General features: G+C 35.7%; 1 protein-coding gene across 6 annotated transcripts in view; it reads left to right on the top strand.

Moving 5' to 3' along the window:
• EPC2 (enhancer of polycomb homolog 2) overlaps positions 1-16,059 on the top strand; it is a 279,917-nt gene extending 263,858 nt beyond the window's left edge. For all 6 annotated transcript variants that reach the window (XM_055572649.1, XM_055572647.1, XM_055572646.1 and 3 more), the window contains 6 exons: positions 180-325; positions 435-778; positions 11,619-11,755; positions 13,165-13,324; positions 14,253-14,586; positions 15,571-16,059. In XM_055572649.1, the coding sequence (XP_055428624.1) occupies positions 180-325; positions 435-778; positions 11,619-11,755; positions 13,165-13,324; positions 14,253-14,586; positions 15,571-15,643 (1,194 nt within the window). In that variant the 3' untranslated portion in view covers positions 15,644-16,059. The remainder of the gene's footprint in view (positions 1-179; positions 326-434; positions 779-11,618; positions 11,756-13,164; positions 13,325-14,252; positions 14,587-15,570) is intronic.
• Positions 16,060-17,155: the final 1,096 nt, after the last annotated feature.

Here is a 17,155-nt window from a genome sequence, read left to right as displayed (position 1 = left end):
TGAGTGAACTTCTATATCAGTTTTATAGAATTTTACCTGGTTAACATTTAAATCCCGATTTTAAATTTTTATATCTAAATTTTAATTGTTCTAATACTATAGTTACTTTATCATGATTTAACTTTTCTTCATTTCAGAATTATTCTATGAGTTTCAGTTTTTCTTTCCATTTTGTGCAGCCTCGTTTGGACCAAACTAACCGTTCATTTGGAAATTCAGAATTGGCAGATTTGGATAAGTTAAGATACAGGCATTGTCTTACAACACTCACAGTCCCAAGACGATGTATAGGATTTGCAAGAAGGCGAATTGGCAGAGGTGGAAGGTAAACTGTTCGTTTTGACATGGTATTTGTTTACAAGATGGAAGGGACGGTATCAAGAAAATGTTATTAACTTCTTCTAGGTAATATTTGGCTTTATATTGCTTTTCAGGGTCATAATGGACCGGATAGCCACAGAACATGACCCAGTCCTGAAACAGATAGACCCTGAAATGCTGAATGGTTTTTCAAGCGCTTCCCAAAATATAGACTTTTCTTCTAATTTCTCTCGGACCAATGCTTCCAGTAAACATTGTGAAAATAGACTGTCCCTTTCTGAAATATTAAGCAATATCAGATCATGTCGACTACAGTGTTTCCAGCCAAGGCTACTAAATTTACAGGACAGTGATAGTGAAGAATGTACCTCAAGAAAACCAGGGCAGACTGTGAACAATAGAAGAGTTTCTGCAGCATCTGTAGCTTTATTGAACACCAGCAAGAATGGCATATCAGGTAAGTTGCCACTTGTTAAAAGTATATCCTCTTCTCTTCTTAATTTTTCATTATCCACTAAATAGACTTTCGGGATGAATTTTGAAGGTTTATTTTCATGATCCTACTGAGGAAAGGAATTTTAGCTTAACCTACATTTTTTGGTTTTTTTTTCCCCCCAATGTAGGAAACTAAACTCTATTATTGTGGTTTGCATTTTAACCAGAAGTTCCAAACCAATACCTGTAAAACCACTCACTTTGACTGTGCGTGCCTGGTACGATGAATGTGCAGGGAGAATGTGTAGAGAATTCTCTCTGGGCAGAGTGATTATTAGCTACCATCAGATCATCATAGCACAAAAGTGTTTTTGTTATAGAAAGCTTAACACACTAACCTGACAGGCTCCTCTGTCCATGGAATTCTCCAGGCAAGAATACTGGAGTGGGTTACCGTTTCTTTCTCCAGGGGATCTTCCTGACCCAGGGATCAAACCCAGGTCTCACGCATTGTAAGCAGATTCTTTACCATCTGAGCCATCAGGGAAGCCTCTTTTCCTTTCACTTTCACTTATTGTATTAACTTTGCTTAAATTTAAGCATTGCCCCTCAGAAATTCCATTAAAGCTTTCTTTCTGAAAAATGTAGTTTTGGTCTGATAATATACCTCTCTAATTGAGATCAAGAAGTATTTTTCATTTTAAGAGGCATTGTACTAAAATTAATATACCTCAGCATTGTAAATAATGTGTAACATCTAGAGACTCTAAGATGTAATTTTGATTTGTTTTCTTCTGTGGATAGTCTTCTCTTTATCACATATATATAAGTGTATAATTTGTGAGTGTCTTTATAATGTATAAATTGCAAAAAATGCACGGTATACAAAGGCAAAGCTAGATGTGGCTTGACTTAAACTGTTGATATCCTTTCTTTCTGTAAAATGTATTTATTTCTAAATTATTTCCTGGACAGTATATTTTAGTATATAAAATTGATATGTTATGCTTCTTCAAAGTGATTTTTTTTTTTAAACTTTACATAATTGTATTAGTTTTGCCAAATATCAAAATGAATCCACCACAGGTATACATGTGTTCAAAGTGATTTTAAATCATTTTAGGTTGAAATTTTGCCTATATAGTGTTTAGTCCTTTTTAATTACTGTGCTGTTTATTTTCAAACTTTACTTAGGTGTTTGTCTATTTAAAGGTTGTTATGGAAAATTGGATTTGTTTGAATGATTGGAAGTTGGCATATCATTTCTCCAACTTAGTTGGTTAATTTTCTCCCAAACGAATTTAGGTAAGGAAAATGGTATCCCATTTTATATAAAGTTCATGAGTGTGAAGTTTAATGACCTTTTGAAGCTGAAATGGATTAATACCTAATATGACTTTAGACAGCAGGATTCTTAGAAGTGTAAAAATAGTAGGAGCCAGACATCCTGGAATGTGAAGTCAAGTGGGCCTTTAGGAAGTATCACTAAGAACAAAGCTAGTGGAGGTGATGGAATTCCAGTTGAGCTGTTTCAAATCCTAAAAGATGATGCTTTGAAAGTGCTACACTCAGTATGCCAACAAATTTGGAAAACTCTTCAGTGGCCACAGACTGGAAAAGGTCAGTTTTCATTCCATCCCAAAGAAAGGCAATGCCAAAGAATACTCAGACTACCTCACAATTGCACTCATCTCACACGCTAATAAAGTAATGCTCAAAATTCTCCAAGCCAGGCTTCAGCAATATGTGAACAGTGAACCTCCAGATGTTCAAGCTGGTTTTAGAAAAGACAGAGGAACCAGAGATCAAATTGTCAACATCCACTGGAGCCCATTAATGAACATCATCGAAAAGGCAAGAGAATTCCAGAAAAACATCTATTTCTGCTTTATTGACTAAGCCAAAGCCTTTGACTGTGTGGATCACAGTAAACTGGAAAATTCTGAAAGAGATGGGCATACCAGACCACCTGACCTGCCTCTTGAGAAATCTGTATGCAGGTCAGGAAGCAACAGTTAGAACTGGACATGGCGCAACAGACTGGTTCCAAATAGGAAAAGGAGTACGTCAAGGCTGTATATTGTCACCCTGCTTATTTAACTTATATGCAGAGTACATCATGAGAAACGCTGGGCTGGAAGAAGCACAGCTGGAATCAAGACTGCTGGGAGAAATATCAATAACCTCAGATATGCAGATGACACCACCCTTATGGAAGGAAGCGAAGAAGAACTAAAGAGCCTCTTGATGAAAGTGAAAGAGGAGAGTGAAAAAGTTGGCTTACAGTTCAACATTCCGAAAATGAAGATCATGGCATCCGGTCCCATCACTTCATGGCAAATAGAAGGGGAAAGAGTGGAAACTGTGGCAGACTTTATTTTTGGGGGCTCCAGAATCACTGCAGATGTTGACTGCAGCCATGAAATTAAAATACGCTTACTTCTTGGAAGGAAAGTTAGGACCAACCTAGGCAACATATTCAAAAGCAGAGACATTACTTTGCCAACGAAGGTCTGTCTAGTCAAGGCTGTGGTTTTTCCAGTAGTCACGTATGGATGTGAGAGTTGGACTATAAAGAAAGCTGAGCACCAAAGAACAGATGCTTTTGAACTGTGGTGTGGAGAAGACTCTTGAGAGTCCCTTGGACTGAAGGAGATCCAACCAGTCCATCCTAAAGGAGATCAGTCCTGGGTGTTCATTGGAAGGACTGATGTTGAAGCTGAAACTCCAGTACTTTGGCCACCTGATGCAAAGAACTGACTCATCTGAAAAGACCCTGATGCTGGGAAAGATTGAAGGTGGGTGGAGAAGGGGATGACAGAGGATGAGATGATTGGATGGCATCACAGACTTAATGGGAATGCTTTTGGGTAAACTCCAGATTTTGGTGATGGACATGGAGGCCTGGCATGCTGCAGTCATGGGGTCGCAAAGGGTCAGACACGACTGAGCGACTGAACTGAACTGTCGAATATTAGGTCACGTCCTTTTTCAGCCAACTCTAAGACATTATTCAAATTATTTAACTGAAATTCCTGTACCAAAAATTACAATAATTTTGCCAAAAAGAGAGTTTAAAAACATATCAAACATAAGCATTTATAAGTAGATTTGACCATAGATTGAATTTTTTCTCTACCAATGAATGTCATAACAAAGGATTGATTTTAAATGTTCCTTCTCAACTTGAATATGGCCAAATATTTGCAGCTTTCTACTGTACTTTCCTGAAACACTTCAGAACTATTTGACTTGACTCTTCCAGAAAATATATATGTTTCTCTTTATTGTATCATCAGTACTCTGCATGTATGGATTCAGAATATAACAAGTCCATACAGTCAGCTCTGGAATTTTATGACACTACCATGTATCAGCATAAAATAAGCATTTGAAATATTATTTTAGGCTTGCATACACTTCTCAGGGAATTTAAATCACATATATGTGATAGATAATAAGATTTTTTCTATTTTTACCTTTCCCCTGTCATCAGAAAAAAATAGTGGTTTTGGTCTATGCCATTTTTCCTTCTTATGTTTATGTTTGTTATGTAATGGTACTGTGTCTCAATTTAGTACCATTCCATTATTTGTTATTAAAGGATTTTGTTCATGTTTTCTCTCTGCTGACTATAACCCTCTGTAGTCATTGAAGTCACAAGGTGGTTTGTTTTTAATAAATTTCTTTTGTTTCAAAATATTAGGCATGGTATATAAATTCATAATGAGACGTGTTTTTAACAGCAGTTTTGTAAACAGCTGAAAAGCTGTAGCAGTTATTTGTTTGTTTGGGCCACCCTACAGGGTCTGCGGGATCTTAGTTTCTCAACCAGGAATCAAACCTGGGCCCACAGCCGTAAAAGTGTAGAATCCTAGCTATTGGACCACCAGGGAATTTGCCCATGGCAGTTTTAAGTACGCCCCTTACCAGTTATGTTCATTACATAGTTTCTCAGTTCTGGATAGATCATTTAAAGTGGATTCTGTTACACTTCAGTAAATATGGATAGAAATTCCTTTTTTACCTAAAGAGAATTTAAGGAATTTCTTAGAAGTTACGTTTTTATATTTGATGTGCTTAGTCACTCAGTCGTGTCTGACTCTTTGTGACTCCATGAACAGTAGCCCACCAGGCTCCTCTGTCCATGGGATTCTCCAGGCAAGAATACTGGAGTGGGTTGCCATTTCCTTCTCCATTATATTTGATGGACATATGCAAAAGAATTGAATCCTCATACATTTGGTTTCTTTTAATCTATGTGTCTGTAACACTTGTGCTTTCTGCTTAATTGTTAGTGGACTTGGTCAGGAGAACCTGCGTGTTTTTAAGAGTAACAGGACTGATTGAGAACCATGTTTTTACTTGGCAGAGAGTATCAAGTACTGAATATTCTGTTTCGCAGCTGGGAAATTCACAGCAAATAAAGGGTTTGATCAGAAATAGAAACCTGATACACATGACAGTTGTATCACAAGTTCCTTAGTTCTTAAACAACAACCTTGAACATGAGAGCCACTGACAGAAAATTTTCTTACTTTTATGTTGTTAATAACCCAATTAATGTTTTTCAAGTCACAGTTGCTGTGTCCTGAATGTAATCTAATTATTATTTTCAGTATCATACTAAATGGACTTAAAGGGAAACAAATAGAATTGTGTGTCCTAGGTACTAATAAGAACTAAAACTGAAGACTTTATTTAGTTAATTATTAAATAAAAGTATGTTGTCTTAATTGAAAACCTATTCTCAAAGAAAAGAAGTAGGACAGAGAAAGGAAAGATAGATGTGCTAATAAATAAAGGAAGTGCATAACCAAGGAAAATTATTTTTAATACATAATTATTTAGGATCTAACATATGCAAAGCACTATGTTAAGTGTTTGGAAGTTGCAGAATTTTAGAAGACAATAATCCTTACCTTCAGGGAGCTTATAACAAGCAAATATTATATTATTTAAATAAATAGATGATAAAGTTTTCAGTCATTTGAAACTGCAGTATTTGTTCTTTTGAGATACTATTCTTAAATCCCAACCTTAAGAAAATATATTTCACATCTAAAAGTAGCATTGCTTGTTCAGACTCGAAGAGCAATTTATGTTTAATCGTGGGTTAGACTAATGCATGGTTGCAGTGTCTTTTCCCATTCTTTCTGAAAATGGTATAAAATGTTTGCAAGCATGAAAGTTTTTTAAAAAGGAAAACTATGTTTTAACACCAGCTGAGGTACTCACAAGGACTTATTTTTTAAGTTAGAGTCACTTCCAAAGGTGAGAAATAGATTTAGACTTCAGGAGTTTAAAAGATTTTGGTTTGACTGCTAAAGGAAATCATACTGAAATTTCAATTATAACTATTTAGCTTGGGTTTCAGAAGTTTAAATGGATCTTTAGTCTGTTTTATCGTCACATTTCATTTGTTCCTCATTCCCCACCCCTTTCACCCTCTCACTTCCTGTCTCACCTCTCATCTTCACCCTGGTTAGTATCCCCACAGTTTTGCAGTTTACTCATTAGTTACATTAGAGGATGTGAATAGTCCTGGATTATATTGTCGGCTTTTGTGGATCGGAAGATTTGTCCTCAGAGTAGGTCCAGTGGTTTTTTGTGAACCTTACCTGGTTGCTTGCTATTATCTAGAAGGATTAAAGTAGGATCTCCTCCTCCATGTAACCCCAGATCCAGCTTTTAAAACAAGCAGACATTGCATATAATCAGCATTGCTTCAACAAGTTATATATTAAAACTTTTATAATAGACCTACCTGGTAGATGAAGACATGCCAAATAATCATTTTGACTTTTAGATGATTTTTACTATCACATTAGATGTTCTTCATTAAGCTGCAAAAACTTGGTCTAGGCTAGTATTTTAAAATATTCGTGGCTTCCCAAGAATCACTTTAGCCTACTTTTAGAAAAACACTGCATTAAAAGTTAGAAGATTATTTTTTCAAAGGTAGCAGATACAAGCACAAAAATCGTGTGTTTATACTCGGTTGTAGGGTATCCAGAATGTGTTTCTATTCGGTGTTTCTTTTTATTAGTTTATCAATGAAACAACAGTAAAAAGTTGACTGCTGCTGCTGCTAAGTTGCTTCAGTCATGTCCGACTCTGTGCAACCCAGTTGACGGCAGCCTACCAGGCTCCTCTGTCCTTGGGATTCTCCAGGCAAGAACACTGGAGTGGGTTGCTGTTTCCTTCTCCAATGCATGAAAGTGAAGTCGCTCAGTCGTGTCTGGCTCTCCGTGATTCCATGGACTGCAGCCTAGGCTCCTCCGTCCATGGGAGTTTCCAGGCAAGAGTACTGGAGTGGGGTGCCATTGCGTTCTCCAAAAAAGTTGACAGATACTTTTAAAGATTTCCCACATACTCAAGAATGTTTTCTCTGGGCCCAAGTTTAAGAAACAGTGATGTAGAGGGAGGGGGGTTCGGGATGGGGGGCACGGGTGTACGTGTGGCGGATTCATTTCGATGTTTGGCGGAGCTAATACAATATTGTAAAGTTTAAAAATAAAAGAAAATTAAAAAAGAAAAAAAAAAATTCTTACCCCTGAAACTAAAAAAAAAAAAAGAAAGAAAGAAACAGTGATGTAAAGCTTTATCAATATACCAGTGTAAAATCTAGTGGAGGTACCTAGAGTATGTTTGTATTGGATTGCTGTCAGATTATGAGAGGGAAAGGTGATAAGGGATCAGGCTAGCAGAGCACCTTGTAGGAACCACATGACTGAAAGGTAAAGAACAAAATGAGGAATGCCTGCGATTTTTGAAAACAGAATCAACATTCTAAGGGTGGTGACAAATATTCTATGAAAAGCTACATGGATCCATCTGAGGCATAGAAGCTGACTGATAAACCCAAGGCAGGTAGAAAGACAGCCAGAAAGGTTAGAGGCTTTAGTGAAAAACAGACTGTCAGTTATATGCTCAAAATATTTAGAAATGCAAGTGTGTTACTAATGTACAGAATGACAGTTTGCATGTGTAAAGGGAAATTCTATAATATGTGTACGTATTAGAATGTGTTACCCAGGGAGATTTGCAAAACCTCTTAGGGAAAGGAACATTTCCTGCCTTTTGCCTTCATAAAACAATCAGATTGTAGTTACTTTTTTAAAAAATTTATTTATTTTTAATTGAAGGCTAATTGCTTTACAGTATTGCATTGGTTTCTGCCAAACATCAGCATGAATCAGTCTTAGGTTTACCCATGTTCCTTCCTACCTGCCTCCCCATCTCACCCTTCTAGGTTGTTACTGAGCCCTGGTTTGAGTTCCCTGAGTCATACAACAAATTCCCATTGGCTGTCTGTTTTACATATGGTAATATATGTTTCCGTGTTATCTCTGCATACCTCCCATCCTCTCCTTCCCCTGCCAGCTGTGTCCATGAGGCTGTTCTCAGTGTCTGTGTTCTCCACTGCTGCTCTGAAAATAGGTTCCTCAGTACCGTCTTTGTAGATTCCATATATGTGTGTTAGTATATGATAATTGTTTTTCTCTTTCTGACTTACTTCACTCTGTATAATAGGCTCTAGGTTCATCCACCTCATTAGGACTGACTCAGATGTGTTCCTTTTTATGGCTGAATAATATTCCGTTGTATATATGTACCACAGGTTTTTTATCCATTCATCTGTTGATGGACATCTAAGTTGCTTCCATGTTCTAGCTATTATAAATAGAGCTGCAATGAACATTGGGTTACATGTGTCTTTCCTCAGGGTATATGCCTTGTAATGGGATTGCTGGGTCATATGGTGGTTTGACTCCTAGTTTTTTAAGATATCTCTGTGTTCTGCATAGTAACTGTATCAATTTGCAGATTGTCAGTTACTTTTAAACTGACAGGACTTGGATGTGTTGGATAGGGTAGATTTATGACCAGCATGAAATTTACTTTTAAGCTAGCAACTTTTGAGAGCAACTAGTAGAAAGAACTTGACCCTAAGCAAGAGAAACAGATATGGTTTCTTTTTTCATACATTCCCACTTCTTTATGTCACTACAATGGCATCACTGACTCGATGGACGTGAGTCTGGGTGAACTCCGGGAGTTGGTGATGGACAGGGAGGCCTGGCGTGCTGCGATTCATGGGGTCACAAAGAGTCGGACACGACTGATCTGATCTGAACCCTTCCAAAGCTGGGCCCCCATCCTATGTCTCGTTCCTAAAGAGGAATCTTCACACTATAAGTGTGACATTTTCCTGGTGTATTTTAATGCTTACCTCTTGATAACTTAAAGTCAGTGTAAGAAATAAATTTCTTATGAAAGTATTTCCGTAACTTATGAAAGGAAAAATAATTAGTGGAGAAGGTGCTCCTTGTGATCAGTACTATGACTGTGCCATTAAAACCATACTACATTTCTTACCACTTCTACTCATCTTAACAAAATGAAAGAGGTCAATTAGGGAGGGTGTACTATATGTGTTCCAATTCTGTGTCATGATTGCTATTTTTGTCTGAAGAGTGTTTAATGCTCTAAAAAATTCCAAATGAGAAACATAAGCAATTTTCAAGCACAAAACACCTTATAGTGTTTAAAAACAACAACAAACTAGATGTTAAGAATGAATCTAACATGCTGAGTTTGAGGCAAAGGGGAAGAAGAAAAAAATGAATTTACTATTTTAAGCATATCCATATTTTTGAATTAAGTTTTACCACCAGTGGTTTTCAACCAGTAGCAGAATCAGGAATGAGAATTTTTGTATCAAAGCCAGCATGAGTTTTTAAGAAGTTGGGCAACACTTGACCATTAATTTGAGTCATTTCAATGATGTCTTGGTTGAGATTTTATACATTTTCTGTGGTGAAAAGGATGGAGTTCTTGAACAAATTAATCAGGGCAGTAAGTAGACATGTCCCTCCCCAGACCAGGAAATTTTATTAGCATCCCTTTTTTATATCTACATAAATGATCATCTTTTCATAAGAACAACTAGAATACCTCTAATTGGCAACATTTTGTTAGTTAATAACTACTAACCAAAACTAATTTTTTTGCTAAAAGAATACAATTTGTTCTTTCAAGTAATTTATATATATATATATTTTCTGATAAGTAAGATTTTATGATTATCTGACTTAAAAGATTTTGAAAAATGAAAAAATTCTCATTATCCTCATTTCTGTCTGAATTTTTAAATAGCTGCTAAAAGTATATCCTGTTTGGTTTTATTCCTCACTTAAAATTCAGTGCTATGGATTTCTTACCTTTTCATCACAACATAAACCTAAGCTCTGGACAAACATCATGCTGCATTTGAGAGTAGAGTATACTAACACCAGATTACAAGTCCACTTCTTCTGAATTGGTACACTGGTTTATATACAGAAGACTTAAATAGATTTATTTGGGCTTAAGGTTTTCCCTCCTGCCTTTGTATGTAATAAACTATTTTTAATCTCTCCCAAGGTTTCTCATACAGCTGGAAATTAATGAACACTTCACATTTTCATTTGATTTTGAAGATTTTAAATTTAGAATTTAAGTTATTATTTTTTATTTAAAAATAGAATACTTAAAATGAATTCAACATGTGCAAAGAAAGACATTTGATTTTGTTGGTAATTCAGTAAGATAACTAATATGTACTTCAAAAATACAGGTAATAGTGAAATTTTAGAATGAGCACTATCATAGGCCCATCTTCAAAAAATAAAATTGCTGTCTGTCTAAGAACTGTTTCTCCATGACAGTCCAATCCTAATTTTAATGATAACGTTGTGTAACAGAAATGAAGGCCTATCTAAAGTTTTGTCCATCTCTGGGGCTTAATTCCTTCATAGAAAATAAGCTGTACTTTGCACAACTTGTTATGTCTGATTTACCATCATATATATAATTTCTCATTTGTGATTCTGTTAAATGGAAAACTTTGGTGGGGATTTCTAGTTAAGTAACATTAGTTGAAGGTGTAGTCTCCTATCTAAACTCCTTCAGGTCATATTGATTAAGTTAGCTAAGTTACACTTAAAGGTTGACTTAAATTAGTTGAGAATTCTTTATATGTATCTTTTCTTCCCAACTACATTATAAGACTTTATAGCAGGGACCTTCTTTTAAATTTATTTTTTTTCTCTGTATTCATTCTTAATTCAGCACTTTTCATTGTAGATAGTAAATACTTGCTGATTGAGTGAAATAGCTGGGAGAAAGGAAAGAAAACAATAAAGAAAAATAGAGTAAAATGGCTCTGGTAGTACATGCATTCTGATATGATTTAATGTTTTGTGGCTGTAATAATACACTGACTTCTAGGGAGATAGCTTTGTGTCCTCTGAATAAGTTTATCAGTGATGTACTTAAATATCAGTGAGTGAAAGTTTGTTTACATTGCTTTGGAGAAAAGTGTTTCTTATTATAACTTGATGACATTTTTTAAAGTGATTTTTTAAATAAAAGTTTTAAATATCTTATTTTTATTTGGCATTTAGTAACTTAACACAGTTGGTAACAGCATAATTGATTACATCTGAAGATGCATTGTATCTTTAATTTTCTAACATATCTCATTTCTAGCCCATGTTTTTATAGATAGTACTTTAGGCATCTATTGGCTTAACATGTGGTTTAAGTCTGAATAAATGGAAGAATCCTCAAATTAGAGCTGTGTTATACAGTAAAAACTACAAATAATAACTTTTTAAGCATGTAATATTAGAAGGTATAAGCTGCTTTGGCTGAAGGGTGTATCATTTTTACCCTGTTCTTTGCTGCTGATGTATAATATATACTGTGATTTGAAATTAATTTTCATATTAATTGTGGAGTAACTTCAGATTGTATTCTACTTGTTAAAAGTACTTTAGAACATGCATATTTCTAAAATTAATGTCCTTTGCCAGTGTCAGGGGGCATCACGGAAGAGCAGTTTCAGACTCATCAACAGCAGTTAGTTCAAATGCAAAGGCAGCAGCTTGCTCAGCTTCAGCAGAAACAGCAATCTCAGCATTCCTCACAACAGACACATCCAAAAGCACAGGTAAAGCTGTCTTTGAATCATGGTTATGTCTGTTCTTTCATAATTATGTCATTTTAAAAAAATTTTAGTCAAGTCAAGCAGATAACCTTGTTATTGCTACTCTTGATTTTGAAGATCAAACCTGTGTCTTTTTCAGTTAATTTAACTAATTTTAAGTAACTAGTTTTTGTTTCATGAGAGGAGCACTAGAGCCAAATATAGTATTTTTAATTTAGGAAAGAAGTTGCTACATATTTTTGGAAAGTTCACTAAGAATTCATCAGTTCAGTTCAGTTCAGTTCAGTCGCTCAGTCGTGTCCGACTCTTTGCGACCCCATGAATCACAGCACGCCAGGCCTCCCTGTCCATCACCAACTCCCGGAGTTCACTCAGACTCACATCCATCGAGTTGGTAATGCCATCCAGCCATCTCATCCTCCGTTGTCCCCTTCTCCTCCTGCCCCCAATCCCTCCCAGCATCAGAGTCTTTTCCAATGAGTCAACTCTTCGCATGAGGTGGCCAAAGTACTGGAGTTTCAGCTTTAGCATCATTCCTTCCAAGTTTTCCTTAGGCACCATTAAATGATTGACAGTAGAGCCAAGAGTGTATAAATAAATACCTAATAACAGCATAATTGCTAGAAGAAAGAAGCCCTGCCAGCACCTTGAGATGAGGCTGTGAGACTCATTTTGGACTTCTAGCTCCAGAAGTGTATGAGAATAAATTTCTGTTGTTTAAGCCTCTAAAAAGCTGTTACTAACCCTGAACTAGTTTTATACAGAATCAAAAGGAACATGACCATTAAACTTGCCTTTGTTTGCCCTTTATGAATCTCAGGTAATTTCAGCCTACTGAAAAGTTAGGCTAAGATACATTTTTACATTGGGACAAAAGTGGCTGTCAGTCATCTTTGTCATTTCATTTTGCCCACAGTATCTAGATTGTCAAGTATTTTTAAAAATTTTATTTATTTTAAATGAAACAAAGATGAATATTTTTAATGATGAAAGGTACAATTCACAAAGAAGATAGACATCATAAACCATTAGACACTTTAGCAACAAAGAAACAAAGATATGTGAAGCAAATATCAGAAGAGATATAAGGGGAAAAAATACATAATCATAGATTGTCAAGTATTTTTAAAGGCATTAACACTTGGAAAAATGAATAGGGCTTAAAGATTTGGATTGTTTATTACCCTAGCTGTTTCTCATAAATAGTTGCTTCCCAGTTTAAGAAATAATAATAAAGTAACTTTCTTAATTTCACAGATGAAAATAGTCTGTGAAGTCCTATATCTCTTAACATAAACACTTGTTAACTGTTCAGAATGAAAAAGACAACAGCCTCTTGGGTTTTCTCACTTCTTTAAGTGTTTGTGAACTCACATCTAAAAGTTGAGAGTTTAACTTTGTTTCTCTTATAGGGCTCAAGCACCTCTGACTGTATGTCTAAAACACTTGACTCAGCCAGCGCCCATTTTGCTGCATCTGCAGTGGTCAGTGCACCTGTTCCAAGTCGCAGTGAGGTAGCCAAGGAACAGAACACTGGCCACAGCAACATAAACGGTGTTGTCCAGCCTTCAGGTAAGCCTATTGTTTCAAGTGATACTTACTAGCTCAGAGTTGCAACTCAGTGATTTGAGATATGATTTTTGATTTTTAAATCCAGAGGGGAAACATTGTACAAGAAATCAGTTAGGACTCCGTAATTTCTATGGCTGTGTGTGGTGGAATAGTTCGATGTTTCTAAAAGTCACATCAAGCCTGCTCCCTGGGTTCTCCCATGCCCAGTAGATACCTACCTGTGTAACAGTCCACCCTGCCTAGTTTTATCTACATACTGTCATTTACCTCACATCTTAGCAGTCACATCAAGCCAATTGCTAACCATCATTGTTGAATCAATTGTGCATTTATAAAAAGGAGAATTATGTTAATAGTCCAGATGGTCTGTCAGTAAGTTGGAAATTGGATTTACCTTCCCAGTCTTACACACTCACAGGCCTGCTTTCTGTGACCCCTCCTTGTGAACTACACTATTGCTGTGACACTGTTTCCGCTTCATGCTACCCTGAGTCCTCAAAGACTTGTTCTTCCTATCAGCCTTTAACTTCTGCTCAGACCCTAGGGTTTTCCACTTGCTGTTCCATATACCTGTGATTGTGATTCCCCTTCCTTACTGGTGTTCTTCCTTGTGTAAATTCTAATGGAAGTCCAGTTTTCATCTCCACCTGCCCTCAGTCTCCAAGAAGACCTCTCTGTCCTGTTACACAGTGTCCATATATGAAGGCAGCAGAATACTTTGCAAAACCGTTTTATGCAGGCTAGTAGAAAGAGGGTATCTTTGGGGTTGTAAAGGTGAATAGGTTGTAGTTATCGATTAGAAACTCTCTTCAGAGATTTAATTAGATTACAAATGTTTGCATTTCTTTTTATTTTTAAACTCCTAATTTTTTAAAGAGTTTAATTAATGTCTCATGAGTTGAACAGTTTTTTTCTTCTTCTCCTTCAGGAACCTCTAAAACATTATACTCCACCAATATGGCTTTATCATCCAGCCCAGGGATTTCAGCTGTACAACTTGTAAGGACAGTTGGCCACACCACTACAAACCACTTAATCCCAGCATTGTGCACAAGCAGTCCTCAAACGCTTCCCATGAACAATTCCTGCCTGACAAATGCAGTGCACCTCAATAACGTCAGTGTTGTTTCTCCAGTCAATGTGCATATCAATACACGGACTTCAGCACCATCGCCAACAGCCTTAAAACTTGCCACAGTTGCTGCCAGTATGGACAGAGTGCCAAAGGTTACTCCTAGCAGTGCCATCAGCAGCATAGCCAGGTGTGTGTGTGCGTGTGTGTGTGTGTGTGTGTGTATTTCAAGTATCATTCTGTCTCTTTCTGCTGGCTCAGATCCTGTGGGAGGAAAAGACTTTTCCTTTTTTTTCTTTTACTGCTCAAGCCATAGATATCTTGTCAACTGATTGACTTGCCTTTCAACAGGTATTGAATATCTGCTTAGTCTAAAGCTGTGTGACTTAGATCATTTGTTTAAGGTCCCTAGTAGAATGTTTAAATGCCAATCAGAACTGCTATTTTAAAAAAAGGGGAAAGATAGTCCACATCAACTTGGGAACCATCAAACTGAAAAAATACATCAGCTTCAGTTATTCTTATATTCTTTGTACTTTAGGCAGTCTGGCAGGCTAGAGTTATTGTTAGTTTTCAGAGCTTTAGTTTTCAAATCAAATTTGTATTTTTTTAACATTATACCCAAAGGGAAAGTAAATTATTCTGTGTATATTTTAGAACTGAGAATATCCTGGAATTAACTAAAATCTATGATAATGTATTTCAGATTGCTTTTTTCTTTCTATGACACTAATGCATGCAAACAGTGAATCAAAAAAATTGATCTGCATAGATTAATAACTACATGGCCATAAACCTGTAAAACTGTAGTGGAAAGTAATTTAAGTAATATTGTGCTCCGCATTATTATTACTTATGAGCATCATATGCTCTGTCTATTGTAAAAAGCTTGAATTGTCCTGTGCTCTATGTTTCATAAGTAATTTATCATTGACTGCTACTGAAATACTGTTAAGTTGCTATTTTTCCTAAGTAAATAATTATAATCAAGTTCATAGGATTTCTTAACTAAAGAAAACTTTTCCTCATTCCTGTATGGAAATTGTAAAAATGGGAGATGTTCTTGTGCAGTATGTTTAGTTGTAATTATATAAAATGCATCTGTAACTACTAAATGAGAAACATCATATTCTAGAGAGTATTAATGTTTATTTTACTCTTTGCCTTATTATAGAGAGAACCATGAACCAGAAAGATTGGGTTTAAATGGAATAGCAGAGACAACAGTAGCTATGGAAGTGACATAACCTAAAACATGTGGCTTTGACCTGTGCTGATGGTGTGCAGTCATTCATATTCCAGCTGAATGCAAAAGGCGAAACTCTGTGGATCACAGAGCATAACAATGGACCTAAATGGACTATAGTATATCGGATGTTAAATCGATATATGATGTATATTTTGTAAAATTGGGAAAATCACTACCTTGTAAAATAGTTTATTTGTATCATCAATATTATTTCTGTTACTTGAATAGTAGATATTCATCATCATGCTTTTGCACTTGAATTTGCAACTGAATGGATTTTAAAAAATAATTCTTTAATGGGATCATGAGCATGAAATGGGATCCTGCATCACTTGTTTTAACTATTTATTTTGCCATGTTTACATTTTGTATCTTGTAAAAATAAATCCAACTTTGTGTCTAAAAAGTTAAAGATTCATAGCTAGGAAATGAAATTCTTGTAATTTTTTTCTAAAGGAACTGTAAAGTTTTCACTTGGTTCATTTTGTTTCACAATTTGACTAGATGGACTTTTTGGTAAATACTTTAGTGGCATTTCACTGTCAAATATGAAGTTCAAGGCAAAATAGTATTTTCTATTACTGTGCAGGGGAAAGGGATGGATCGATACATGCAAATTTAATGTAGTGACTCACTTTTCCATATATTTTGAATGTATATTTCTATTTATAATACCAGTTTATAAAAAATGATTACACAGAAAAAAAGGACTAGGAAAAATTATGCATCTAGTACATTTAAACTGTGCAGGTATGAAAAATTTTCAAGGATTACATTTTATCCGAAGACTGCATATTTTAACTGGCTTTAAAACTGTAACACACCACATAAAGGATATTTTACCAGGTATGTATTGCATTATATCATTGCAATAATTATTGGAAGTCTAGATATCGAGCCATCCCAGGTGTTGGGAGGGGGGGAGGGTTGTGGCAAGATTGTCTTTTCAATTTTGGAGAGATTTCCTGTGGCTACAAGGCAAGTAACGGGTTGGAAAAAGTCTGACTGTAAGCGTTGGACACCTTCATAGTGTAGTGTTTTAGTGACTTTTTTTATACGGTTCTTGTATATTAGATACGTGTAGTGGTGTTTCAGAATGTTTGTTTATGCACTAGTTCAGACAACTTTCCCTGTTACTTGTTCTTGATAAGTGAAAACTGCAGGGAAATAAAAATACATATCAAACATGGACATGCTGCATATGTGTTTATTTCACAATGTGCACACAGTGTAAGTGAAAATTTAAGGGAGATGATAGCACTTAACAGCACTTTTCATTTTCACAGTGCTTTCCAAGCATTAATGAAAAGAACTATAAGCAGCTCATCTGTGGGCACTATTGGGTTTCAGATAATCCAATATAAACTACCTTTGATAGGGAAAAGTTCTTAAACTATTTTACAGAATGTAAGTAATTTGCAGTGTAACATTCATTGAAATCTCATAAGTGAGCCTCATTTTATAAATAAAAGTTTAGAATTATATTGCAAGGGGGTTTTGTCAAGTAAGT

Source organism: Bubalus kerabau, chromosome 3 (genome assembly GCF_029407905.1).
Source record: "Bubalus kerabau isolate K-KA32 ecotype Philippines breed swamp buffalo chromosome 3, PCC_UOA_SB_1v2, whole genome shotgun sequence".
In the NCBI taxonomy this organism is placed as follows: Eukaryota; Metazoa; Chordata; class Mammalia; order Artiodactyla; family Bovidae; genus Bubalus; species Bubalus kerabau.
Note: the sequence above shows the minus strand (reverse complement) of the source record. Positions and strands in the feature narration are given on the sequence as shown.